The sequence below is a fragment of the Drosophila bipectinata genome, chromosome 2L, assembly GCF_030179905.1.
Source record: "Drosophila bipectinata strain 14024-0381.07 chromosome 2L, DbipHiC1v2, whole genome shotgun sequence".
NCBI classification, from domain to species: Eukaryota; Metazoa; Arthropoda; class Insecta; order Diptera; family Drosophilidae; genus Drosophila; species Drosophila bipectinata.
This window is the reverse complement of record NC_091736.1, coordinates 974,028-1,000,798: the sequence shown is the minus strand read 5'-3', so window position 1 is coordinate 1,000,798 and position 26,771 is coordinate 974,028. Positions and strand designations below refer to the sequence as shown.

General features: G+C 41.8%; 8 protein-coding genes across 20 annotated transcripts in view; 3 read left to right on the top strand and 5 right to left on the bottom strand.

The window, feature by feature from the left end:
- Pde1c (Phosphodiesterase 1c) overlaps positions 1-26,771 on the top strand; it is a 108,474-nt gene that overhangs the window by 71,981 nt on the left and 9,722 nt on the right. For 3 of the 12 annotated variants that reach the window (XM_017249944.3, XM_017249932.3, XM_017249939.3), the window contains exons 3-7: positions 15,318-15,590; positions 17,294-17,903; positions 18,015-18,128; positions 18,587-18,649; positions 20,201-20,767. In XM_017249944.3, coding sequence (XP_017105433.2) covers positions 17,599-17,903; positions 18,015-18,128; positions 18,587-18,649; positions 20,201-20,767 — 1,049 coding nt within the window. In that variant the 5' untranslated portion in view covers positions 15,318-15,590; positions 17,294-17,598. Of the gene's footprint in view, positions 1-15,317; positions 15,591-17,207; positions 17,225-17,293; positions 17,904-18,014; positions 18,129-18,586; positions 18,650-20,200; positions 20,768-26,771 lie in introns of those variants that run through there. The other 9 variants (XM_017249938.3, XM_017249934.3, XM_017249940.3 and 6 more) reach the window with 6 other exon arrangements.
- LOC122321796 (uncharacterized) lies at positions 843-1,845 on the bottom strand. Its single transcript, XM_043212728.2, has 2 exons — positions 1,409-1,845; positions 843-1,325 (listed from the first exon to the last, which is right to left on the bottom strand). Exons 1-2 carry the CDS (start codon positions 1,411-1,413, stop codon positions 1,199-1,201), a joined length of 132 nt encoding a protein of 43 aa, XP_043068663.1. The 5' UTR covers positions 1,414-1,845; the 3' UTR covers positions 843-1,198.
- Positions 2,512-5,094, bottom strand: Mal-B2 (Maltase B2). 2 transcript variants are annotated; one of them, XM_017249950.3, is made up of 6 exons: positions 5,016-5,094; positions 3,451-4,621; positions 3,244-3,394; positions 2,992-3,187; positions 2,790-2,930; positions 2,512-2,697 (listed from the first exon to the last, which is right to left on the bottom strand). In XM_017249950.3, the coding sequence occupies exons 2-6, from the start codon at positions 4,588-4,590 to the stop codon at positions 2,631-2,633; spliced, it is 1,695 nt and encodes a 564-aa protein (XP_017105439.3). In that variant the 5' UTR covers positions 4,591-4,621; positions 5,016-5,094; the 3' UTR covers positions 2,512-2,630. The 2 variants fall into 2 exon arrangements, with proteins under 2 accessions (XP_017105439.3, XP_070133420.1); XM_070277319.1 differs by lacking the exon at positions 5,016-5,094 and adding an exon at positions 4,696-4,895.
- Mal-B1 (Maltase B1) lies at positions 5,613-7,980 on the bottom strand. Its single transcript, XM_017249953.3, has 3 exons — positions 6,661-7,980; positions 6,259-6,605; positions 5,613-6,197 (listed from the first exon to the last, which is right to left on the bottom strand). Exons 1-3 carry the CDS (start codon positions 7,852-7,854, stop codon positions 5,981-5,983), a joined length of 1,758 nt encoding a protein of 585 aa, XP_017105442.3. The 5' UTR covers positions 7,855-7,980; the 3' UTR covers positions 5,613-5,980.
- LOC108131201 (uncharacterized) lies at positions 10,932-11,601 on the bottom strand. The gene has a single exon (XM_017249957.3). The coding sequence runs from the start codon at positions 11,490-11,492 to the stop codon at positions 11,271-11,273; it is 222 nt and encodes a 73-aa protein (XP_017105446.1). The 5' UTR covers positions 11,493-11,601; the 3' UTR covers positions 10,932-11,270.
- On the bottom strand, positions 11,713-11,982 carry LOC122321795 (uncharacterized). The gene has a single exon (XM_070277352.1). It carries the CDS (start codon positions 11,904-11,906, stop codon positions 11,742-11,744), a length of 165 nt encoding a protein of 54 aa, XP_070133453.1. The 5' UTR covers positions 11,907-11,982; the 3' UTR covers positions 11,713-11,741.
- On the top strand, positions 12,386-13,064 carry LOC108131198 (trypsin inhibitor ClTI-1). Its single transcript, XM_017249955.3, has one exon. It carries the CDS (start codon positions 12,485-12,487, stop codon positions 12,713-12,715), a length of 231 nt encoding a protein of 76 aa, XP_017105444.2. The 5' UTR covers positions 12,386-12,484; the 3' UTR covers positions 12,716-13,064.
- Positions 21,552-23,316, top strand: esc (extra sexcombs). The gene is made up of 4 exons (XM_017249954.3): positions 21,552-21,758; positions 21,845-21,984; positions 22,049-22,220; positions 22,278-23,316. The coding sequence occupies exons 1-4, from the start codon at positions 21,705-21,707 to the stop codon at positions 23,187-23,189; spliced, it is 1,278 nt and encodes a 425-aa protein (XP_017105443.1). The 5' UTR covers positions 21,552-21,704; the 3' UTR covers positions 23,190-23,316.

Sequence of the window (26,771 nt, the reverse complement as noted above, 5' to 3'; positions counted from 1 at the left end):
AACAAGCTCCCTGAGTGCATATCATGTATCTGTGAAAGAGACTTCCGAGAGAGAAGCTGAGACGCAGTTCCCAAGTAAATCATTGACTTGCCGAGAGATCCTTGTTGTCTTTGCCTGTTTCGCGCTCGGGTTAATTTGCAGGCACTTGGCCGTAATTTTATTGGCATATCCGGTTGCAGTTGCCATGGCTGTAAGCCTTCAGCTCTTGGAGACCCTACTACGTAGCTGGTATTTCTTCTGTTCGGAGGCATCAATGCGTTAAGCTTGTCCTCCTAAATCGCACAACTATTTGAATGCGGCTACAAATTGAATAAGAACGACGGTTGACACTTCCCCCTCTTCGTGGGCTGTCGGGCGGACATAATTTATCAAGTTTGTTAGTTTCAAGTGCAGCTGGCAGAGAAGACCTCTCCGCCGGATCAGAGACGGATTTGTAAAGCGCTGAGTAAAAACACTGGCAGGATAACACTTACATTTATTTGCTTTTTGCCATGGCAGTGTGTCAAACGCTGAGCTGGTGGAAAAGTGTTTTTACAGTCATGGCAACGCGGAAAATCTCAGTCATTTAAATGGGTATAGAAAGAGGATTATAAGAAGCTTATTTGAAGTTTTATATATTACAAAAATTAAAACAGAATAAATAGATTCGATTTAACAAGAAAAGCTATCCTTGGGGGGGTGCAAACTTTATATACCCTTGGAGCTAAAAACCGCCCTTAGTTAAGGTTCTACACAGGTAGAACTATAGTTTATCGAGCATCTGATATTTAAATATAATATTATTCCCATGGTTTTAACCATTTATATTATACCATTAATATTTATTAAGTTCCTTCGAAGATATGCCATCCGTAATGACAATTAATTATTCACAACCTTCATCACCATTTTCCTTTTAATAAATTCTCGTATAATTAACGTATTTATGCTTTAAAAAATAATTATATTAATATAAACAATACTCGCTTAATCGGAAACACTCTACCGAACACCGAATACCAGTGGCAGAAAAATCAATCTATCACTCGACAGACTCCCCGGTGGAGGAAATTAAATTTGCAAATCCCGTCGGCCACATTCAGGAGTCGTTAGTCCCCGCCAACTGTTAATGACATTTAAGCTGATGTACGTTTTATTAATTAATTAATCAATCAATCAATCAGCAAGCAGGGCCCAGCACAGAACGGGCTAAAATCAATCAAAATCGTTGCTGATTGAAGTTCACTTTGGTCCATTTGTGGCGCCACAAATTGTAGACCAGCAAAGCAACCAAAACCACATTTCCAGACTTGACGAGCTGCTTAATCAGAGTGCGTCTCCGTTCGCTGAAAGAAGGAACAATAATTATAATAATTATAATTATAAGAGCTTAATGACTCGGGCAAAGAGTTGTCGGCTCCGGACTCACCTCATTATCCTGCCGCTCCGCTCGCTCAGCACAATTCCCCCGCGGGGAGCCAGATTAAGTCGGCCGCCGCCGCCGTCTCCCAGAATGATGTCGCTAAATTATTCAAATAGTTTATATTTAATACTTCACTCTGCACCAGGGGAAATGAAAGGAAAACCTCGCCCCAAACGAAACGAAATGAAACGAAACGCAGCGGGGCATATAGACAGCAATATATACTTTTAATCCGATGGAAGCCTACCACCTCTGCCCCCTGCCTCCTGCTTTCTACCGACTACCACCTGCCCCAAATCCCATGCCCAACCTGCCGCATTGGCAATGAAATATTTAAACTTGTGTGAATCGGTTAAGCCTCGAGAACTTTTAAATTACCGGACGTTGAAATGTGAATGGGAATTTTTAAAAATGTAATTTTTCAGAGTATTAAGATTAAATATATTATGCGTTTTATAGCTATTATTTGAGGTACATAATTATTTGAATTTAAATGAAAAATAAAATTAATGTTAGTTTTTTTGAACATTTCTTAGACGAACTTTTACTCATGTAAAGAAAACCCATTAAAATATTTATGCACATTCTATGACAATTACTATATAAAGTTTACATTGTAAACTATTACACTCTTATCCAAACTAACTGCCACTTCAGTGCATATTGGGCAATCAAAACTTTCCAACAAACTATCAAGCACTCACTCACAAACTTATCGCAAACATTTAATTCAGTTATTAAACGACATTTTAAAACTTTTACATGCAATTTCATATATTCCCTCCGACATTTCCGAATTTCAGGAGAAATCTGCCTCAGCTCCATAAATCTTTTCCTTTTTTTTCGTCGGCCCGTGGGTGTTCTCTGTCCACATCCCATACATCCTATACATGAAAAATTACATTTGCCAGGCCGGGAATGAAATACAAACATCAGCCAGTGGCCGAGTTCTGGGCAAGTTGCCAGGCACAGGCGACGTTGTGGCCAGTTTTTCCGGTCAGGACCCAAAGACCGGCCCCTGTGCACCTCCCTTCTTTCCTTCATTAACACTGTTCTGGGTTCAATTCAATCTATGGTCGCAGAAACACAAAAAAAAAAGCAAACTGAACTGAAGAGTCATTAATTTTCGCCCATTTTGTATTCAATCGCGTGACATTTTGAACTGGAAATGCAATTAAAGAGGAAAGTTTGCCGCCATCAGCTGGTAATTCCTCTAATCCAATTCTGGCTAGACGAGCCTGCAGACGAGTCCTTCGCGGGCGGCCAGGAGCAATGCACTAGCGGCCAGGGATTGGCTGCAGCAGGACACCGAAAGAAAGGGATTTGAAAGCGGGAAATGGCTTGAATATGAATGTATTCAAAACTAAAACTATTTGAAAACACCCACCCATATTTGTACTTGGAGTCCACTCCACATATTTCCACAACCAATTTCTTGGCCTGGCTGAGGAACTCTGAGAGATCCACCAGCTGCTCCTCGTCACTTACATTTATAATGGTTATTATCGATTCAAAATTAGGATATTCTCTGAAACAGAAATAGGTTTCCAAGAAGGTAAGTGGATTAGGAATTCAATTCAGACACTTACCGCTTGAAAGCAAACACCCAACGTGATAGGGGCTCGATGTTAAATCGTCCCAGTCGCATAATTGCCGACTTCCTCAGTTCAATTAAATCAGTGTATACCTTATAATGGCTTTTGTTGGCCGACTTCTGGGCCTCCAAGTTGAGTTCCAGGTAGTTGGGATGAACTGGCAGCCAGGTTTTTGGCGAATCGGAAAACCCTAAAAGGAAATATTCAATTTTTTTGAAAATCTTCTAGAGAGAAAAGCAAACTCACCTGCATTTTTTTGGCTACTCCACTGAAACGGCGTTCGTTCCGGATCCCTGGAGACCTCCTGGTATAGCTCTTCTCCAACATTTTTGGCCGGTGGATCCACAGTATCCTGCCAGCTAATTTCACGGTAGTCTTCCATGCCCAGCTCCTCGCCCTGGAAAGAGGCAGGGATTAGATGGATAACCAAATCACGCCCGACCAGCAGCCCACGTTATAGGTGACAGCCACGCCGGGCAGGGTGAGGAGCAGCATGTTTATGGCGTCCACGCTGGCGGGACCAAAGCGGGAGGCCACGCGGGGATTGTCGTGGTTGCCCATGACCCAGTTGGCCGCATGCCCGCGCGGCATGTAGATCAGCCACTTCTCCACATTGTAAACATAGTCACGCGCATCCGAGTCCCCTTTGACATCCGTGATGAAATGGAAGTTGAAGGGCAGATGGGAGCCCTTCGTCCCGTTTGCGTCCTCATAGTAGTCCGCCAGCTGGGTGAGTCCGGCGTAGGCCTCCGTCATCATGATGCGAGTGGGCCCCTCCGGGTGTTTGGCACTAAAGTCATCCAACAGCTTCCGCCAGTGCTGCACCATTTGCAGCACCTCGGGAAGATCCTTGGTGTAAATGTGTCGGGTGTAGTCGTACGACAATGGATCCTGGGTCTTGGCACTGAGTGGCTCGTCCTGCAGCGACTCGTCCTCGAACAAGTGATTCACGGCGTCAATGCGGAAGCCAGCCACCCCCTTGTTGAGCCAGAAGAGCATCACGTTGTCCATTGCCTGGACCACTTTTGGGTTCCGAAAGTTCAGGTCGGGCTGCTCTTTGGTAAACTGATGTAAGTAGTACTGTTGCCGCCCCTCGTGCCACTCCCAGGCGGATCCGTAGAACACGGACTGCCAGTTGTTTGGCGGCGATCGAGTCCCGTTGTCCTCCAGGACTCCGTCGTGCCACACATAGAAGTCCTCGAAGCCCGGCTCCTTGGCAGCGGACTTTAGGAACCACTCGTGCTTATCCGAGCTGTGGTTTGGGACAAAGTCCAGCACAACCTTGATGCCCAAATTGTAGGCGGTGTCGATGAGCTCCTCAAAGTCCTGCATGGTACCATACTCCGGTTGGATAGCCTTGTAGTCCGAAATGTCGTAACCAAAGTCGACCATGGGCGACTGAAAAATGGGACTCAGCCAGGTGGCGGAAATGCCAGTATCGGCCAGATACTGCAGCTGGGAGGTAATCCCACGCAGATCGCCAATGCCATCGCCGTTGCTGTCCTTGAAGGACCTCGGGTAGATCTGATAGAAGACCGTGTGCTGCCACCAGTCGATAAAGTCCTCCGAATCACTCTTAACCAAGCCGGACATGACGCTTCCGGTTTCCCGTTGCAGCAGCAGACTAAAAAGAAGGATTCGGATGAGTGGAGCGATCGTCATTTTGGCCAAGTTTTCGGTTCGTGGCGTTCTACCCACTTTGCTGTTGGACTGGTCGGTTTTAAGGCCGATTCTAGCCGTATAATTAAAATAATTTTTGCACTAGCCTTTGTCTAATTATCGGCGGTCGCATTAAGTCTATAATTGGGTGTGCGAGATGCTTATCAGCTGGAATCCAAACAATTTGCACAATCACTAGCTGTCGCTCTAAATTAAACGAGTAAACAAATTTGTTTTCTGCCAATTTTACGGCACGATGCACTTGTCAAGCGAATATGTATATTATAAATTATTTTGTGGGTGGAAAACTGATTTGTTTTTTATTGAAAATTGTCAGCTGTGGAAGTACCTTTGCTCACCTGGGAAGATGAGAATACAAATCAAAACTAAACTTTATTTGAGGCACTTTTGGCAGCCGCCGGCGATCATCTAAAAGCTTTTGTTTATATTAATATCAGCTGTTGTGGAAGCTTTCGATCCACAAGCTAGAGGAGCTCCAAAAGCTAGAGGGTGGCACAAAATCGGATTATGATTGTTGGCTATATTAGCCTGTTTTATCCTTACATTTAAAACATTGAAAAAATAGTAAAAAAAAAAAAAGCAACTGATGCTGCTAATTTGTAATTAATAAAACAGAAATCTTAACTTCTGGTAGAACACATAATATATAAATAAACAGATTAATTAAATTATTATTCCGTTCCAAGCTTTGGGGATTTTTTTGATAGTATAATGCCTGACACATTAAATGGATAAACTTTCAGCTCCATTTTCATCCCATTTATGATTTCAAAACCTTCAAATTTTCTCTTCAGAAAGAACCCCTCTTTAAATCACATTTCATTTTGGTTTACAAAAGTTTATTAGGAAAATAAATGAAACATTATTAAATAAAAGAAATAAAAGATCAAAATAAATAAAGGAAATCACAACAAAGCAGTGGCCCGTTAGCAACCGCATTTATTTGTGTTCTCTCAGAATTTAATGAAATACAACGACCATTTATCAGCTACCCATCCCCCAGACCCAAAAAAACCCAAGACCTGATGACAATTATGAATTACGAGTTTGAATTTTAAGAGAAAGTGCGACTGAAGGCCATGGAACTCGGGTCGCGGGTCGGACCGGACAGCAAGTGCTCTCAATTCAATTAAAATGTTTGCGAGGCTTTAATGTAAAATGGAAATGTGTTTTGCTGTCAAATGAAATGGAAACTCGAATTAGATTGTCCGCCGAGATACATTTTAAATCAGAAATAGAAAAGTCCGTTCGTTCCATCCACTAGCGCAATGGAAAGTTTCTCGAATACCTAATTTTATGCTAATTATTTTCGCTTGTTCAGCTGAATGACGAGGCCCTCGAAGGGGGCCAGCGCTATTGATTCGGCCTTGAGGCGATCTCCCACCCGATGTTGGGACTCGACACCCACCACAAGGACACTCAGGCGGTTGGGTTGATCGATGAAGTCAGTGAGGTCCACCAGTTCGGTGCGATTCTTTACGTTCAGGAGGGTCAGTAAAGAGTGTTCGCCTTTCAATTCCCTAGAAAGATATTCCATTTAATTATATTCTTCTTACACTAACATTTTCTTGAAAAACTCACCTTTTAAAAGCAAATACTCTGCTATTAACCACCTCTGGAACGAAGGAACCATTCTTCAGGACTGGCAACTGTCGAAGCTTTAGAAGAGACTGATAGACCTTGTAGTGACTCTGTCTAGCCTGTTGCTGATTACGAAGATTCAAGTCCCTATAGTTGGGGTTTACAGGCAGCCAAGTGTGATTCGAAGTGGAGAACCCAGCATTCTGTTCATCACTCCACTGCATGGGAGTACGTTCTGGATCCCTGGAAATCGCCTTGTAGTTGTCCCTTCCCGCCTCGCAGGCAGGCTGATCTACAGTGTCCTCCCAGCTGATGTCCCGATAGTCCGTCATTCCCAGCTCCTCGCCCTAAAAATGGAAAGCGAATTAATAAAAGTTACCTGTTGAGAGTTTCAAGACCAACATTATAGGTAATGGCTATTCCTGGCAGCGTCATCAGCAACATATTCATGCCATCCACTGATTTCACCCCAAAGCGGGAGGCCACTCGGGGATTATCGTGATTCCCCATCACCCAGTTGGCCACATGACCGTGTGGCATGTAGATGAGCCACCTCTGGATGTAGAACACAAAGTCGGCAGCTGTGGAGTTCTCATTGACTTCCGTGATGAAATCAAAGTTGAACGGAAACTCTGGCCCCTGAACCCCATTGGCATCCTCGTAGTACTTCATTAATTGGGCCACAGTGGCATACCCCTCGGTCATCATTATCCTTCGAGGTCCTCCCTGACTGGCTGTGTAATTGTCCAAGAGCTGTCTCCAATGCTGCAGCAAAAGATAGTCCTCGGGCTGGTTTCTTGTATAGATGTGATTCAGATAGCTCTCCACGTTGGGGTCGTCGGTGGAGCCACTCAGGGGCTCATCCCTCAGCAAGGCATCCTCGTAGATGTAAATAACGGCATCGATGCGGAATCCTGCGATTCCCTTGTTGAGCCAGAATAACATCACATCGTCCATGGCCTGGATAACGGCCGGATTGCGGTAGTTCAAGTCGGGTTGTCCGAAAGTAAACTGCCGCAGATAGAACTGCTGCCTCTCATCGTTCCACTCCCAGGCAGAGCCAGAAAACACCGACAACCAATTGTTGGGTGGCACCCGGGTTCCATTCTCCAGCTGAGTGCCATTCTGCCACACATAGAAGTCCTCATAGCCCGGTTCCCTGGCCACGGACTTCAGGAACCAGGGATGTTGGTTGGAACTGTGATTCGGCACAAAGTCCAGGATCACCTTAATCCCCAGCTCATTGGCTTTGGCTATCAGGGCATCAAAGTCCTCCAAGGTGCCGTACTCCGGCTGTATATTCGTGTAGTTGGATATATCGTAGCCAAAATCCACCATGGGGGACTCGTAGATGGGGCTTAACCAGACAGCCGTAATGCCAGTGTCCTTGAAGTACTGCAGCCTTGAGGTAATTCCCGGCAGGTCACCAATGCCATCACCGTTACTGTCCTGAAAGGATCTCGGATAGATCTGATAGAAGACCTCGTGCTGCCACCAATTGTTTCTAGCATCCTGATCCTTGGTTTGATGGTTATGAGCCAGGATTTCGGCCAGGCCCACACTCAGCAGAATGACCAACACTTTCGTCACACCCATCTCCGTTGAGGTTCAAACTTGTTTTCCGTTATCATTTGCTGCTTTGCCGGGCTTTTATACCGTTGCCGGGGTTTCAGTTCCGGTTTTTGTGTTTTTTTGCTTTTATTTTTCGACGCCTCGATAGCTCCATTAATTGACCAACTGTTACAACACTTTGTAGAGCAAATTGAACGGAATTACTCCACTGGGCAGTTGGCTTTGAACTTGTTTGAATATTCAAGCCTTCTAAGCTGACCAGTTGGTCAAACAATCGAACAAACAAATCATCTTCAAGGGGAAGCCACCTTGGACGTAAAAAGGATTCCAAATAAATATTGAGCTTATTATGATAGATTCAATTTGTATGTTTAGTGACCAACAAACTAATGGGAATCGTTATAATCGGGCACTTCTTTTAATCTAGTTTCTATAATTATAAAATAATCACCTTTGATTGAAAAAAAGGGGAAAAGGCTTGCGTGGTGCCTTTTGAAACATAATTTTAAAGCCAAAAAATTAATAACATAATTTTGATAATAAAACCTTATTTCATATAATAATTTATTTTTTTATTAAAAATATTTATAACATATTTATAAACGACAAAGTTTCTTGGGATGGCAACTTTCAGATTTTCGAGTATCATCCCGAGGACTAACTCCCCATGTCTAATATTTATTATCCTGCAATTCAGCATTCTAACCGCCAACTTCCGCTGTATGACCCAAGTGGCCCAATGGAACTTGGCTCGAAGGAAACCCCCTTCCAGCCCCTGGGAGCTGGCTCTGGCAGCTTAATTAAACATTTCGCCGCAATGCAAAAAACAGCAACCGACAAGACAAAAGGGCTTTCTCAGACGCTGCGAGGCAAGCTCCTGGCTCCTGGCTCCTGATTATATTGAAAATTTCAGCGTAAATTTGTGTAGAAATCTTTACTTGAAGCTCTGGTGAAATCGGCATAATTTCCACAGACATGAAAAGGGTTTGACACAGGGCGTGGCTGGGCTGTTGTTGTTCGCATTGAGATTCCAAATTCCAGTCCTTTGCCATTTACCAAAAATCAAAGCGAAGAAAATTTGCCGTAATTTGGAGACCGCACCTCCTGGTTGGCCTCCCACTCCGTCCCCCTGGGGAAGAGAAAGTGAAAAGTTAAAGCGAAAACTCGAACTAATCCCACTCACCTGTCCTGCGCCTGTCTCGCCTGTCTGTGGGTTCCTCGCTCCGATGACGACAGGACAACAGGGTTTACCTTTCATGTCGCGGCGCTGATTGAATTGCCTTTTAAAAAAATTCCAAAGGATGGGAGCTCCCAAAAATAAAAAAAAAACGAGCCTTTTGTATCAGAGGAGCTGCAGTTGTGAAGCACTTTTCAATTTTCATCACACCGACATCCCCCTTGGCGCGAATAAATAAGTAAATACACACAGCCTACATTTTTTATTATGTAAATATTTAATCATATCACAAAAATGTTCAGTGGCAGCCTGCCTTAGTATATTAAAAATCAGTTCCTGCTAATCCGGTAGGTAGCCCCAGATATTTACGAATTTGGAACACGCGCCCAAACATATGCCACGAATTTTCCATCGCTCGTATTTTTCCTCATTTTTCCAAAGTCCCTTCGTAGGTTTCTGTTTTCTTTTTTTGACAACCCTTAAGCATCAATAAATTCGAATTGGGCGGGTTTACTTTTAGCATTTTTTTTTTACTTTTCTGGTTTGGGATGCTTTGCTATTTGATGTTGTCAATACGTTTACGCTTATCAAATACTTGTTATCACAAATCGATTACAACAACTCCGGCAGCCGTATCTGTAGGTTCGTGTTGTCATTTGTCGAGATTGCCGTTGTCATATATGTATTCTATATGTATTGGGGTTCCTCATGTAAATTTCCCAACAAATTTCGCCTGTTTTTCCGACCTTTGGCATCGCAAAGCTTTTATTGTTATGCCTGCTGGCGAGGCAATCCTCTTTCGGCAGAATATTATAATATTATCTGCTTAGAGTCCGTCAGATAAGCCGACATCCAAGTCACTGACTGATATTAATATTAACGTAAATACATAGTACAGATATTGGTGTTTACTCAAATTGGCCAATAAGCCGATTGTTTCTGAAAATAACTTTCAACGCATTTAGAGAAATTTTAGGGCAATGTCAGGCTTAGAGAAATATTATTGCAAAGTATAACATTTGTTAAGTATTCAAAGTTATGTTGGTTTTATTATTAAACCCTTAGGATAAAGCCTTTTCAAAGTCACCCCTTTCTAATGGATTTTCTTTCGGATAAGATACAGATACTAGCTTGGGACTATTTTCAAAATTCATTCTATACCTAATTGGTCGAATACTTTAATTCCTTTAATTCCTTCTTCCTTACCGATTCCTAATAATCTTAATTCTTCTATAATTTTTAAAGAAATATATGTTTGTTTATAAAGTGGAAATATGACAATGTTATCACTCATACTTCCGTAGTATTGCCTGTTTTGAAAGCCCGGTTAGGTGCCCGGAATAGTATACTCAGTATCCAATTTTTATGACACGTCTTGTTTATCTTTTGTTGTGATGAAAGTTCTAATTTGGATAACTTCGCTCATTGCCCCGCCCCTGAGATAAAACCCTTTTAGTGTCATGATTCCACTCGTCCATTATTATCTTTTTAATAACATTCTGGAAAAAGCGAATTCCGGGCAGCTGACAGCTTCCTGTCATAAAGTAAACGGTAGTCGCCTAAGCCTCATAAAATTGGCCCATTACACTTGCTCTCCGAGACTTGTGATTAGTCGGTTTTTTATTATTGTATTTTTTTTTTTTGGCTGATTTTTGTGGGTGGCTTGTGTTTGCACCCAATTCTGATGTTTGTGTCGCACGTATTGAAATTCAATTAGTCAAGCCTCCGTGTCGAGTTAATAAATCACAGCCCAAGTCATCAGGAATCGGCAGTCCCAGGGGATAGACTTCTGGGCTGGCGGACGATTAATTATGCATAAATTTGATTGATGTGCGTGAGGCGACTGTGTGAGCGACTTGGAGTGCCACTGGAAACGAGCTCCCTCAATTGATTAACCGAGGTGATGACGCACTGGAAACACAGCTTTTAATTAGCATTGAATGGCGTTTTATTTGCATACTTATATAATTCGATTCAGTTGAATGCGCTTTGCACAGATACTGATTTTGGAAATAAAATTGGGCACTTGGGGGACAGAAATGATTCACATAATTGATTTTATAATAAAATCTTGAGCTTCTCCATGATGACCTCATGGTGATGGCTTCCCCCCAAGTTTAAATAACTCTTTGCTATTATGTTTTATTAGATTCCATTTATTCAAACAATAGTTTCTAAATATTTTAAAGCACAGTGACTATTTATCATATTTGGAATATTTTTTATATTTTTAATATAATATTTTAAATAAAGAGCTTCCGTTTTAGTCCGTGTTGCATCTTCCCAATTTTCTGAGGTTTAGAGCTCTTCCCAGTTTCCGGTACTCGCGTTGAGTGCACTCGAACTCGCAGCGATTCTTGTAGGTAACTCCATTGCTGCCACAAATTTCGCCCTTCTGGGACAGGTCACAAGGGCAGTAGCTGGCCTCCGAAAAGGCCACAAATAGGCAGGCCAATACAACCAGAACCAAAGAAAGGCACTTCATTGTCGCTCCTCTGAGATTTCTTCCAATATTGAATAAGAATGCTGGGAAGTCGGGGTCTTCGTCTTATCGCCGCGAATGCTCAACTGAAACTGAGCTTCCGAATCTCTGTTTGTTTCCAAGTTTCACATTATATACCTCCAAAAGTTTGTAATAGCACAAGTGTGCGTAGGTTTTGCTAATTAACCAAACAAGCTGTTTATAATTGCTAGCTGCTCTCTGGATCGCATCTTCCACTAGCTTTTGCCAATACTATTTGGGCTGAGGGGCCTGGGTGTCGTTGGCGTGCGCCTTTCGGGCCTCCAGTAGTTTACACGGCTGACAATTGAGGGCCCGGGCCACCACGATGGCAAAAACCAAGAGCATTAAAACCAGAAACAGACCTCTCATGTCGATAGATATGCGATAACTGAACATTACTTAGCTGAATTTCCCCCGGGGGCTGAGCCACTAAATTAATTGAAATTGAACCACAATTGTGTAAATTGCCTGACAAAAGTCTGGCGTTCCATATTAATTATTGAAGAGGCTCGTAAAAAGGTGGGGAAATGTGGGGAGGCACGTTTTTTAAGAGCGGGAAATTTCCTAAACTACCTTGTGCCACCTGATCGCTGATAAGGAAGCCGAGAGAGCGTAAGAGAACAGAAAGCTCTTTAAGAGAAAGAGCTTTTTCTAGCGTCATTTAACTAAACGATAATAATGAAAATATAAATAAACCACCTTGCTCCGTTTCGGGCCATAAATTATGCAAATGATTTACACTTCAGGTACCAAAGACGGCAACTTGACAAAGCTTTAGCCACCTAATTGAGCAATTATTCCAGCTTTAGTCAGAAAAGCAAAGCAAGCCAATAAAAATCCCCCACAACTTCAAAGCCCAATGGGAAATGATAAGATAAAAAGTCAAATCGAACCCCGCCAAAGCTCTATTAGGCCCACAAAAGAGTCAAACAGCCATAGCTAGTCAGTATTGAACGTGGATTAACTTCGACGACATGAAATTGCTAAGCATTCTATTGGCCCTGTGCCTTGTTCTGGCCCTGGCCATTTCACCCAGCCGTGCCGAGGAGGAGGAAAAGGCAATCTGCCCCTGTCCCCGGAATTTCGACCCTGTGTGCGGCTCCAACCTGAAAACGTATCCCAACCGATGCGAATTCGAGTGCAAGCGTCGCCAGGAGGCACGCAAAGGACGCAGCATGGGCATCCTGAGGAGTGGCAACTGCTAAATACCAAAAATCAACCCCCCACCTGATCAACTGGAAACGGAATTACCCAAGAATTTAATATCAGTGCTCTTGTATTAATCATCAGTGTGAAATATATAGAAATAGGCTTATCATCACAAACAGACGACATTGCAATTGATAGCGTTTCAAGTTCTTATCAGAAAATACGAATCGTAAATAATGCGACACTGAGAGAAAACAATAACCTAGAAATAGATCACTGTGATTGGCGAATTTAACACATGAGGCCCCAGGGGTTGCCTGTCAAAGATTAAATCAATAAAAGATAATAAATTATAACTAATGCTGTATAACTTTAAAAAACAATAAATCTTCAGGAAACAATAAAGGTCTTTTAATGGGCTGGTGTATGATTCGTTATTGGTTTCTATATTTTTCAGGCCAGTAAGTCATTTGCTGTCAGTATTATTAGTTAAATAATTACACAACTTAATTAATTATAGTACCAATAATTGAAAAATATAATAAACCGGTTCAAAGTTCAGAACGAGTGAGTTTATGGACAAAATTTATTACCATTTGTTAGTCAAGGGTTAAGTGATTATAGCCAATTGAATTTCAAGGTAATAATCAAAACGCATTTATTATTTTAAGGTTAATAACACAAACCTTTTTTTATTTAAATATTTATTAAATTCAAAATTACTTCAAAGACTCTTTGGGGATCTTCCTTATAAACAGCCCAAGTTCGTTTAAATAAAGAACAATCGAGAATACAAATATTCAATGACATAGTATTTTTCGAGTATTATCTTTTATTTATTTCAGTTTTTGCAAAGCTATGCCAACATTTGTGTCAACAAAATCATTTGGGTCAATAGAACCTAGTAGAAAGGGGTCTATAGAGTTTGTTATTGAATTAGATTTTATAAACATATTTAATTTAGACAGTTCTTTTCCTCATCTTTGTTAGATTGTATTGATTTTTTTCTTAAAAATATTGGAGTTTATTCAGCAACGTCCTTTCTTTGCCACGCGAATGGTCTTTCTTTGACGCGTAGCCGCACAACTCAAGTCGCAGGCATTGCTGTAGGTCCTGCCATCCGTACCACAAACTGGATTATGTATGCGAGCACATGCACAAGTGGCTTCCGCTTTCAGGGCATTGACGGTTTGGTTTGCCTCAGTCAGGGCCAAAAGGGCCAAAAGCGGCAGGACAATGAGGATCAGGAAACGCATGTTCACAAAGAATGGAAAGGAGATACTCGACAAGACTAATAATTTCACAGCCAGTTTAATTCAATTTATAGAAAAATATGGAGGGGACTGCGTATACATAGCCTCTCTAAGTGAAGACAAATATTTAAGCCTGTTTTATTGTTAATTTGGTAAGAAAAGCACCTAGGCAAATATATGAGTAAATGTTCTCTTAAAAAAAATAAAATTTATGAACTCTGTTCTATTATGCGACTAAAAATTTGCTTTTTTTTAGAGTTTCAAGCATTGGTCGATTATTTGGATGTTATTATCTAAGAACAGTAACGATTTAAAGTTTATTTTAAAGTATGATCTAAAAACTGACAGCTGGAAAATAGCTATTCATTTTTGCAAAAACACTAAAACTAATAAATCACGGAAATTAGTAATTTCTTTGCTCTAACAGGGACTTCCCAGGTTCTAAGACACGTCTTGAATAAACAATTTACTAAAACAAAAATATAGTCAACTCGTGATCTTTTTGTAAATATATTAACATTTATTGTTTTCCCCACTTTGGCAATAAGGCGCGCAGCTGTTGGCCTTGGCAACTTGCACCCAACAACAGAAAATAATAAGAAACAAGCGTATTAACTTGGCCTAATAAAATCCTTTCAACGCACCAAAAGCAATTTCAATCTAATCTTGTAGTGGCAAAGGAGACGGATAAGCCAGGCCAAATCAAAGGAAAACCAGAAACAAGATGAAGCGGAAGAAAAGGATAAAGCCCCGAGAAAATTTTTATTCGCGGAAGTTGGTGAAAGGCATTGTTGATGGAAAAATACTCTTAAAATAATAAACTTTAGAAAATAAAAAAATTAAAGTACTTACCTTTTTTACTACTTTGCCTTAAAGTATGCTTTAGGCAGAAATTCTAGCAAAACCAAAACCTCTCTTGAAGCTACAATCGTTTATTTTGAGGTAAAAGTTGCCATTTCGAATCAGGAAAAGCCCTAAGAATATGTTTCGTATCCTTTCGGCCAAGAAACAAACAAAATACACAACACAAATACACTTTGGCTAAGCCCGAGAGCATTAGAAATGGGGATTTCCAGAAAGTGAAAGACAACAAAAGGATTTAGGGCTCACGTAGATGGGAATACAACCGGGGATACTATAGTTTGAATACTGATTGCCATTGCCACTCACAGGGACCTGTTGGAACTGGCACGCATATATTCATCTGAATAGATACACTAAAAAAAATCTACATTTTAAAGAGTTTTATTCGGATTTATTAAAATGAAATTAGAACCATTATATAAAGTCCTTTATAGTTTTACAATTTGTGTAAAAACTTGATTTAAATTTCTTCTGGTTCTTCTTTAAAAAGTATCTGTGAAAAACCTTAAACTAAACTATAATTTTTGCATCCCATTTTCAGTTGCCAGCACGCCGGAGAGTTTGCCCAGCAAGCGGGACGAGAGCAGCGTTGGGTCGGGCACCGCCGGCGGAAGCGGAAGCGGTAGCGGCAGTAGTGGTGCCATATCTGGCAGTGGTGCAGCGAGTGGGTCGACTGGAAACGGACCTGGTGCTGGTTCTGGTACCGCTGCGGCAGTTGGTGGAGCTACTACGCCCGGACAAGAGGCAGCCAGTCCCACGGTCACCGAGTTTGCGGGCATCGGCTCAAATGCGACAATAAATGGTCAAGTGGCAAGTAAGTACAGAGAGCAGGTTCTGGCCATGTTTGTGGTCCTTTTTTGCATATTTCATCATCTGATCCGAGCAGGGACAATGGGCGGTTAGAAAACTGGGAGGTTGGCATTATAATTTTCATTTTATGCCACCGCAACGCTTGTACTTCACTTTCATAATCCAGCATCCGGGTATCCTGCACCAGCTGCGGTGGAGATTTCGGTGGCTAAGTCAGCCCGACATGGCTCGGAAATTGCGGGAATTCAGCTAGAGTGCTTTGGGGGGCAGTGCCAGGATTAGAGATGCATTGTCTAATTACAAATGCATCTCAGCATGTTTTTCCTAATTAGTTGGGAAAATTTGTTTTTCATTGCAGGGTTGAGGAATGTAAAGAACTCTATAAATAATATGATAGTCTGTTTTAAATACTAATTTTATAAAATTCTTGGGCTACATTGGACTCTTTTTTGAGAAAATAATCTACTTAATTATAATAGCCCTCAGTTTCTTTGCCAACTCCATCTGACAGCTCCACTATCTAAAGCATTTCCGGCCAAGATTGATGGGCGTACATCGATCATGTTACCAGTCGCGAAACGCACTTTATATGGCCATAAGACCCATTTAATTGCCAACAATTTCCACTTGGCCGTTAGCCGAACCCAGGTGATATGGGGTCAGCCAGCTCAGCAATTTTACCCGCCGACTAAGAAAAACATTGTGGGGGCAAATGGAGCGTTGAGCGTCATTAAGGACGTGAAGAGTTGCCAGTAAAAGGAGCATAAAACATTTCATCCCAAAAACTCGAGACTCCGAGTCGATAAAGACTGCCGGCGTATCTAGCAGTTAAGCGAAGGAATCTCGGGTGTAACATAAATATAAGTGCAGCATAAAGCGGGTTTTATGACTGCTACCGTCACCTTTCTCCTCCTGAGGTGCTCCCAACTTGCACTGTCAAAATAAATGGAATGCAGTTAAGATTCCCCGCCCCCCCAGCCGAGCCAGCTCCGCCAAGGAGGATGCTGGGGAGTTTGCAGATAGATTGCCGCAGGACTTTCTGCGCTCTGCGTCCTGCTTCGGCACTTGACAAACACTACCAGATAAATCCTTTGCACTTTTTTCGACACACCCGGCAAGGCAGCTTAGAGCCAACTTAGGATGAGGCCACTCAGCCATCGGCCAAGAGGGGATACGAGAAGGCTAAGATGGGGCTAAGGGAGAGTGGGTGGCTTAAGGGCATGGCTTTTCCAAAAGGAACTTCTTCAAGGGTTTTTACTTCGCTGCTCGTTAAGCTTTTGCCCTTCACTTCTGGGGTTAAACTAAATAAAGAATTGTATGCTACAATGGCCTTAAATGATGGGAATAAATTATTGATTTCTTTTCGATACTTTCCAATGATTTTTTTTATAGCCAAAGAAGAGGGTACAGTGGTACTATAAACTAAATATTATATTTCAGAAAAAATATGGTACAAACAAGAAAAAATTAATATTAATATCTCGGTTATTTTACCAGTTTTCAAAACAAGTCTTGACTTATAAAGTTTAAGCCCCATATTTGTTTTTTTGATCCACTGTCCCCTTTTTTTGAACCCTTTGCAAGCTTCATTAGATCCCAGTAGTATCGTAATCAATGTGTCAATAGTGAGAGTGAAAAGTAACTAAAAAAAACAGCCCTTAACTAAATGAAATTCTTCTTTTTGTGTTCCCATCGGACCTTTTGCAGGACACGGCTCACTGACGATTATACGCCGCACAAATAGCCGTAACTTTACGCAAATCGACTCCCAGCAGACCACCCAGCAGCAGCTAGCATCTCCCTCAGCCACCGTTTCCAGCAGCAGCACCACCGCCACCACTGGGGCACCACTTCACGGCCAGACGCCGATCAGCGAACCACTTGCGGATCGATTGGGCTTCCGATCTGGTAGCAACGGATCATCAGCGTCTGCCGGCCATCAGGTGTCCTTCTCCGGATCAGGACCGGGAGCATCCGCCAGTGCCAGTGCCATCGCCTTCGCCGCCGCCAAAATGCAACCATCGTCGCCGAATGCCACCAACTATATGCCCGACAATATTGGCGCCTCGTCAGCCACTTTGTCGCAAACGGAAATGAAATCGTGTCGCGAATCGACTGACGGTACCAATAATACCCATCCATCGATCAATGTCGGTGGCGCTTGCTCCTTCATTCGGAAGGAGTCGGCCGAGCCCCAAGGCGAGTCACTCGGTCAGTCGGAGTCGCCCTCGAATCTCTCGTTCAGTGCCGGAATATGGGAAACCGAAAGTTTGCCGGCCGTCGATACGCCAGACGCCCTTAACAAAGCGGCCGGGAGGTAAGTTCAAAATTTTAATTAAAAAAATTACGACAAAAATATGCTTGAATATAAATTTAATTTTACAAATATTAAATCTTAAAACTAATAAAATTTTTATGAAATCCTTAGAATACGCAGTCTTCTCCGCCGCATGGATCACGAGACCGTGGCCTACGAGGACATGCAGCGCAATCTGCATTATGCGGCTCGAGTTCTCGAAGCGGTCTTCATTGACGAATCAAGGTAGGTGAAAGTAAAAACCCCTTTCTAATGAAACCATCTCCCAAAAACAAAACTTTCCAAGCAACTTGGGATAACGAATCGATCGTAGGACAACTTTGCTTCAGCTTGGGCTTCTTTCGGGGCTCCCAACGAATTGGTTTAGGCTTTTTAACGTATCTTGTATAGGTTTCATTTTGAAAAAAGCTGCGTAGTTTCAAAATTTTGGATTTTCACTCAAAGGCAAGCTTTCCGCCATAATTATTAATTAAAATAAAAGCGACCATTTTACATCTAAAATCATATAATTCTGCAATCGGATACCAAAAAAAAATAATCCCTTTTTACCTTAAGATTTGATTTTCATCCTTGTGGCCTTTTAATTATATATTATATCTATGTAAACATATATCTGAATATTTTTCTTTTTATATCCGTTTCTGTTACTGTTACTGTGTGTGTGTATCTGTGTTAATGAGCAGAAGCCCCACATCAGGTAAAACAAAGTTGGGGCAGATTGCGTCCTCATCCGTTGAGAGCGAAGAGTAAGTTTTCCCATCGAGTCTAACTTGCGCTTTGGTTTTGTCGTTAACTCTGTTGATTTTTAAGTCTAACATCTCTCTTCTAAATGATAAAAGTATTTAAATCCATATCCGAAGCGCGCCCACATCAATATCCAAGAAATACCAATCCACCCAACCAAACGTACTACTACTTTTCACCTATCTCACCTATTTTCTTCTTCCAACTTTCTAACTACTTCTATATCATACTTTGTAGTGCTCTCTTCAGTTCAAGTATTTCAAAAATCAAGATCTATACATTGCCTTGCTAAAAAAAATACAAATAAACTCTAGTTCATCATCATCAACTATTTTATCTACTCTTTCTGTCTTCTATTTTCTATCTTTCATCAAAATCCATCATCATCATTTTAAAGTTTGCAGAGATCGCGTAATTCTTAGCCTAGCTATCGTAAAGTAACGTATAAACTGTGTACTTATCTACTTCGGTATCTGAGAATTAACTAAGTTATGGTCAAGACCCCAGAACAGCGTCCTCTAACCAGTTCGCAGCACCGTAATTACTTAACTATTGAAGTACTGTTCCTAACTCATTTCACCTGTCTCTCTGTCTTCAAATCTTGGTGTCTCACTTGTTTGTGCTCGCCATTTCTCTCCGTGTATCTGCATATCTACTTCTACTTGGTTCGATAATTAACTCGCCAGATGAAATTCTCTGTGTATTTTTCAAAAACCTAAAATGTACTTCTACTACTTCAGCTATAACTTTTCGCTATCAGTTTTCAAAGGTTAATTTCTTGAAAATGCAAAGTAATTTCAAAATAGAGTTTGGAAAAACAGCTCTTTTTTGAATTTTTTTGATAGTTTTTTTTTTATTTTTCGAAAGCTTTGCATTTCTCAAATCCGGAATTCAGGTTTCCTTCTCAGCCACAGAGGGAAATCCGCCACAATACAAGCCCCATGCATCAGAGATTTTTATTATTTACCACACATTCAATTAAAACCCTTTAAGCCCCTCTTTCCCTCGGGTGTCCCATGAATTATTTAAGTTCTTCAACCGAAAACACACGCATTTTACACGAATCTTCGATTTACATAGCCAAGTGAGGTTGGATTGCAGTTTCCCATTTGTTTTTTTGCCAGCAACATGCGAAGTTTTTGGTTAACTTTGCTTAAAAATTAAGGATAACAATTATAAAATTTCCTGCTGATTTTGTAATTTGGGGCATCTTATATGGCTTTCTTCGCGGGAAGTGGACCTTAACCCTACCCTTACTAAACCTTAAAGCTTTACCACAATCTCTCAACTGATGTTCTATTTATATATTTTTTTCTTTCTATTGCCAAAACTATTTTCTAAAAACAAAAAAAATCATAAAACTTAATAAAAACTCTCATCCAAAAAACACAAAAACAACAATCAAAATGAATGCAATGCAACAACAACGTGTCTCGTAACTAAAAATTGTCATTTGCACTGGTTCGCTGATATTCACTGACAACTGCTGGGCGGCGAAACACTTGACCGTCGTCCTTTGGACTCGATATCCTTCTGTTGGGAAAACTGTCCAGCAGAGAGGGCTGCAATGGCAATTGCAAGAACCTGAATTGCAGTCGCCATAGCCACGGGCGGGATGATCAGCAGCAGGATAACAATAATTCCAACAGCAGCTGCAGTCTGCAGAAGCCGGAGGAAAAGTCCGGGGAAGAGGTGGCAGCTGGAGGTGGAGCGCCGCCTGAGCCGGGAGACAATCAGGAGGAGGGTGGAGGTCAAATAGAGAGTCGCACCAAGGGCGTTTCGCTGGCACCACAAACCCACGGCGGACCTACTGGCCCGCCGCCTCAGGATGCCACAACACCTACCCAAAGCTCCACCACCACCTCAACCCCCACCAGCAAATTACAGCCAGCCCTGGAGACTGTAAGGGAATCGGTAATGGAAGAGAGCTCGGCCAAAGATGCGACTTTGAAACCTGCAACCACACCATCATCCACACCCACAGCCACAGCCCCAGCGACATCCACAGCGGCGGCGGGAAGTGTTGTTGCCAGCAGTTGTAGCAGTAATCCAGCAACCGTGCACCGGCAGCGCCGCCTGAGGACTCCCACCTGGGCCAGGTCCATGTCGACGAACAAAACGTACTTGAAAAATGATTTCTTTCTAATATAACAACTGTTATTTTCCGTTTTCCGTTCGTTCGATTTGCGTTTTTGATTTGACGTTTGCGTTAACAACCAACCAACACAGCTCCAGAATTAAATACTCTACATAACTCTCTGTCTATCTCTATCTCCTATATATTTCTATCTCTATCTGTCTGCTGACCTGTGTCTGCGATTTCCACTGCTGTAATCTTCTGTCTAGCCTCTGTCCCTTTCCGAAAATTTAAACTTGCTCGCAACTTTTGTAAATATCTATGTTTTCTATAGCAAAAATAAAAAAAAATATATAATTGAAACACTTGTTTTGTTCCCCACCCGCGCTCTCTGCGTAATTGTAAATGTTCCTCGAAGTGAATTTTGTCTAAATTTTGACTGTTACATAATAAAATGCCAAAAAGAAGGAAATTTAATATGGAAGAAGTCTTTCAAAATTAAAGACATTTAATAATGATTTTTAAATTTCCTACTTGACCGGCATGAAAAAAATCGCTTATTTTGTTCTCCAATGTTATTATGTACATAAATGTTAACATTTTCTTACCACATACGAAACCATGGCATGTTCTTTGTCCTAAATTTATTTTTAATCGTTCCTCTTAATATATTATCTTGATTAAGCATGTGTTTTGACATTTCTGGATTTCAAACTTTCAAATTCTTTGCGCTTCTTTCAAATTAATCGAAATATCGATTGGTGATCGTAACCATGTGGCCACTCTGTGCCCTGGTATGACCGTCCGCCGGGTAGGTATTTATCGTGATCGAAAACGACGGTCAGACTATTGCCGCCAAAAGTGATTAAAAACATTTTAGCATTGTTTAAAGATTCTTTCGTGTGGAAACTAAAAGTTTTTTGGCATCGAGTGCTTAATTGGCAGCTCTGATACAAGCTGAAGCGTGCGCGGCATACGAAATGAGCAGTGATAAAGTGAAAAACGGCAACGATGACTCCGACGACTCATGTGGCGTAAGTAGCCAACCTAAAAACAAAACGGAAAAAAAACAAATGATAAATGGATGTGAAAAATGATAATTAATGATGCCTTTGGACAGGATGAGTCGGCCAGTTATACGACCAATAGCACCACATCGCGCAGCAAGTCGCCATCCGCCTCCAGCACACGGAGCAAACGGCGTGGACGCCGGAGCACCAAATCCTCAAAGCCAAAGAACCGGGCGGCCTACAAATACGAGTAAGTTGCGTCCAAACAAGCCGGAATCACTATTTTTCATTCGTATGTGCGTATATACTTGAAGCACACACGTAAAGGAGAACCACGGAGCCAACATTTTCGGCGTGGCCTTCAATACTTTACTGGGCAAGGAGGAGCCCCAAGTATTTGCCACTGCCGGCAGCAATCGGGTGACTGTCTACGAGTGTCCGCGCCAGGGAGGAATGCAGCTGCTTCACTGCTATGCCGATCCAGATGTGAGTTTTTTTAGACAAAGCTACCAAAGAGAAGTACGAATACTTTGCCATTTCCAGCCGGATGAAGTTTTCTACACCTGTGCTTGGTCCTACGACCTGAAATCCTCAGCGCCGCTCTTAGCTGCGGCTGGATACCGCGGTGTGATCCGTGTCATCGACGTTGAACAGAACGAAGCGGTAGGAAACTACATCGGACATGGACAAGCCATCAACGAGCTCAAATTCCATCCACACAAGCTACAGTTGCTTCTTTCGGGCAGCAAAGATCATGCTATTAGGTTGTGGAATATCCAGACCCACGTCTGCATCGCCATTTTAGGTGGAGTCGAGGGACATCGCGACGAGGTGCTATCCATAGACTTTAATATGCGCGGTGATCGAATCGTGTCCAGCGGTATGGATCATTCGTTGAAGCTGTGGTGCCTGAATACCCCCGAGTTTCAGCACAAGATCGAGCTGTCCAACACGTTTAGCCAAGAGAAATCCACTTTGCCGTTTCCCACTGTCACAAAGCATTTCCCAGACTTTTCCACGAGGGATATACACCGGAACTATGTGGACTGTGTTCAATGGTTCGGCAACTTTGTGCTGTCCAAGTCCTGTGAGAATGCCATTGTCTGCTGGAAGCCGGGACAACTGCACCAGAGCTTCGAGCAGGTGAAGCCGAGCGATTCATCCTGCACCATTATTGCAGAGTTCGAATACGATGAGTGTGAAATATGGTTCGTTAGATTTGGTTTTAATCCCTGGCAGAAGGTGATTGCTCTTGGAAACCAGCAGGGCAATGTATACGTTTGGGAGCTGGATCCCAGTGATCCGGAGGGCGCCCACATGACCACACTGCAGAACCTGCGCAGTGTCTCAACAGTACGTCAGATCGCCTTCTCACGAGATGCCAGTGTCCTTGTTTACGTGTGCGATGATGCTACGGTCTGGCGATGGAATCGCAGACAAGCAACCGCTCTCTAATGAACACATTCTAAGTAACCACGCACACCAAATCTCATGTGGCCAAAACTTACTACATTTCCCCCAAACTAGTTCCTAAGAAATACAACTAAGAACTTTTGCAGTTCAAAGTTTCCAAAAAAGAAAATCAATTTGTTGTTTTAAAAATGGAATATTCTTAAGAGCTATGTCTAAAAAGAACCTTTGGTTTAGACAGGGATTTACAATCTTTCTTTGTTTATTTTTTCGATCTTAAATCTTGCAAATGTCTGCAGTTAAAGCCATGCAAACGTCTTTATGTTGGACGACTGTCCCCAGTTGGCCATTTCTAATTGTGGAACAAAGAAGAGCTTCGCATAACAAATGGCTTCCAATTGCTACGTCATTTATATGCATTGGTGCACTGGCGACGACGAGCTCCAATCTGCTGTCGGACAGCTGAATGTGTGGAAATTGAAACTGCCAACGGGAGTTCGGGACCCAGCGGCGGTGGCGGTGGCGGAGAGCAATCCCTGACAGCAGCCATAACAGCTCCCAGCAGACTGATTAAGCGAGCAAAGTCCCACAATGATTTGCGCCATACCCTCGCGCTGAATTGTTATTGAACGCGTTGGCCTGATGAAAGTGCAGCCAAGTTGGATTGGCCATTTCTCTGTTTCTATCATGGCATTCGGTGGTATAGGTAATGGAAATTTATGAAAATGGTGCTCTGAAAATGTTCCCTTGTGATGGAAATGGCCCAAACGCTGATGGGTCTCAATTTCTAGGATGATATTCTGGAACATTTCGGGCGTAGCAGGCATAAACTTAAATTTATGAAAAAGGTTTATTTACCTTATGCAGATGATGTATTTATTTTTATGGCCTTTTTCTAATGAAAGTGTGGTCTTCAGCTTAATATTTAAGGGCATGACTTGTAACAGTAAGGGTGTTTAGCTTATCAAAAAAATAAATAATCCTAAAAAAGACTTGTTTTAAAGGGTATTTCCAATATCTGTACTATAGGTCCCTTTTTTATTCCCAACTTTTATGCTTGAATGGATTCAGCATCTTCTTTGTTTGCTGTTCATTGACCGAACTCCTTTTATCTCCGATTCCCAAACTCCTTTTTTTCTGAGCTCCTCTGAGTAATTAGCTTAAATTGGTTTGGAACGAAAGCAAACGACTTGCCATCGGCATTAAGTTGTCGAAGGGCTATTCCAAGAATTGGTGTTGGGCTTTAGCCTTGACACGCAAAGTCAGAGATAATCCCGAACCATTGTTCTAGTTTTGTTTGGCACGCCGTCTCACCGTGGCACCCATAAATTAAATTCAATATTGAAGGCACTTTGTGGGGGGCGAGTAATATGGTACTCCTCGTTCCAGCAGCTGTATTGTACTTGTATATGTCTGTCTGTCTGTCCAGATGCATCTCGGCCCCCTCCTCGTCCTCCAGCTCCACCCACGTCCTCAGCTACGCCCGTCGCCACAGTCACATCCACGACGACGACTACAGCAATAAGCGACGAATCATCCGCTTGCGGTTTGTCTAACCATCATCCTTCCAAGCCTCCAATGTGTCTGCTTTTGGTGTCCATGCACATGCACTGAAAAAAGAAAGCAATTTTAAGAGAAATTATATATTTTTTTAAATTAAATAGAAGAAATATAATCTAGATTCTAGAAAAAGAACCTAGAACCTCCTTTACTTGGAGTCATCTACTAACCTATTTAAAAATAATTTAAAATTTTTTATAAATTTATCCTAAAATAAAATCCTAAAAATATGAATTTGTATCTTTTTCAAGTGCATCTCTGTATGTGATTAGTTGTGCTGTCTTTTTGTGGTTGCTCACTTGCAAAATACGCAATTACCCGCACCCTGCACTCCAGTATCTCCCAATACCACCCAGCACCGCAATGCCCACATACCATACCATACCATAGATGATGATTTGTGCCTCCCGCCTTGTCGGTCCAAAAATTAATCAAGCCAAGCACCGGGAAGCTGGGTAGGAAGAATCAGAATAAGCCAAGAGGCTGTCACTTTAATTCGGTTTTACATGTGCCGGCGACGACAACGAAATTAGTTTAGGCCGTCAGTTGCGACGTCAAAGCCCGGAGTCACAAGTCACCCGGCACCCGGGCAACTACCGAATCAGTGAAAGACAGGGGGACACTAAAAGCCCCTCAAATCGGGCCAAGTAAATCCCAGGCTTTCATTTTAGGCTCTTAAAAGGGGGGACGTGGCCTTACGCCCACTTCCGAATTATGAAGACAAATCGTCAAAGGAGGCCGAAGCTTACCACAGGTTAAAAAAAATAAACATGAAATAGACAAGAAAATAACTTAGATACAGTGACAATGTTTGAATATATTAAGTTTATTTAAAATATATATTAAGTAAATTTTATTTAAAGGGCTACCTACCAAAATAGAAACCTAATCTTGTATACGTTTTTGTTATGTTATTTTTAAGTTAATAACTAATTTTTAAGTGTTTATTCATTGGTAATACAATTTACAATGTAATATTCTTTGGCTTACACTATCGCCCCTTAAAAATTATTCAAAAAAAATCTACAAAAGTTTTCTTATCAATACCGCCGTCACTGACGCATTTTTGGCTTTGTTTAATTATGATAAAAACCACAAAAAAAAGAGAAAAAAAAACAAATAATAATAAAAGTTCACAAAATATATAAACGACAAGGAAATCACAGTTTTTGTAAAACTTGAGGTATATATGAAAGATATAGAAATCATAGATAGATATATGCTTGTCACTGGTGTGCGTCGATGTGAGGTGTCGTAATCATCGGGGCAGATATCTATTGTTGAAAATTAACAAATTAAATGCCATTTGCGGCTTCATTCATGCCGATAAAGTTGAAAATAAAATTTAAAGTGTCTCTTTCGGGTTCGGACTCTGAACAGACGCCCGCGGCGGCAATCGCGGTTGAAAATTATGTGAAAAGTTGGCGAAAAAAACCACCTGAATAAATACGAATAATTCGAATTAATCACAATTTAACGGGATATTTTTGCAATTATGCTGCAGAATCGGCAGAAACCAAGCAAGTAATTGGAAAATGTATCATTAATAGTCATTAACACTGATTGGACAAGTGGCGGAATGTCAGGTTCCCTAGCTAAGTGATGTATGTGGAATATAATTAATGCGTTGGCAGCAGTGGCAGTACCTAGTACCTGCAGCAAAAACCAATTAAAATTGCTAACCATATTCAAATGAGTCAGAGGATAGTGGGAGGTTGTCCGCGGCCACCACCCCCATTGGCCCATTGGCCGGACGGAAATTGGGTCAACAGTCCACACCGAACCCATCCTACTGCCACCAAGTTGAAGGTTACTACTCAGAGTGCTCGACTGACTGGCTCGCTCATCAATCATCTTTTGGCGAGTACAATGGGAGTGACCCAAAAACAGGGAGCAAATAACCCCAGGACGACCAGGACACCAGCCAGCAGCTGATATTCCGATATTACCCAATGCGAAAATCAATAACAAATGATGTTAACTGCCAATTTTTGCCACATCGGCAACTTACACTCCTGAGTAATGGCTATCTATGGGGAGTACGGTAGGGGAGGGGATTACGAGGGC

Bases quoted from the DNA above. Each gene is read 5' to 3' on its own strand.
- Mal-B2 (XM_017249950.3), bottom strand. From the start codon at position 4,590: ATGTCCGGCTTGGTTAAGAGTGATTCGGAGGACTTTATCGACTGGTGG. The intron at 3,188-3,243 runs GTGAGTTTGCTT...ATTTCCTTTTAG, and splicing joins GAGTAGCCAAAAAAATGCAG to GGTTTTCCGATTCGCCAAAA. The intron at 2,698-2,789 runs GTGGGTGTTTTC...GTCCTGCTGCAG, and splicing joins GACTCCAAGTACAAATATGG to CCAATCCCTGGCCGCTAGTG.
- Mal-B1 (XM_017249953.3), bottom strand. From the start codon at position 7,854: ATGGGTGTGACGAAAGTGTTGGTCATTCTGCTGAGTGTGGGCCTGGCC. The intron at 6,606-6,660 runs GTTGGTCTTGAA...TTCCATTTTTAG, and splicing joins GAATAGCCATTACCTATAAT to GGCGAGGAGCTGGGAATGAC. The intron at 6,198-6,258 runs GTGAGTTTTTCA...ATATCTTTCTAG, and splicing joins AGAGTATTTGCTTTTAAAAG to GGAATTGAAAGGCGAACACT.
- LOC108131201 (XM_017249957.3), bottom strand. From the start codon at position 11,492: ATGAAGTGCCTTTCTTTGGTTCTGGTTGTATTGGCCTGCCTATTTGTG.
- LOC122321795 (XM_070277352.1), bottom strand. From the start codon at position 11,906: ATGTTCAGTTATCGCATATCTATCGACATGAGAGGTCTGTTTCTGGTT.
- LOC108131198 (XM_017249955.3), top strand. From the start codon at position 12,485: ATGAAATTGCTAAGCATTCTATTGGCCCTGTGCCTTGTTCTGGCCCTG.
- esc (XM_017249954.3), top strand. From the start codon at position 21,705: ATGAGCAGTGATAAAGTGAAAAACGGCAACGATGACTCCGACGACTCA. The intron at 21,985-22,048 runs GTAAGTTGCGTC...ATATACTTGAAG, and splicing joins CGGGCGGCCTACAAATACGA to CACACACGTAAAGGAGAACC. The intron at 22,221-22,277 runs GTGAGTTTTTTT...TGCCATTTCCAG, and splicing joins ACTGCTATGCCGATCCAGAT to CCGGATGAAGTTTTCTACAC.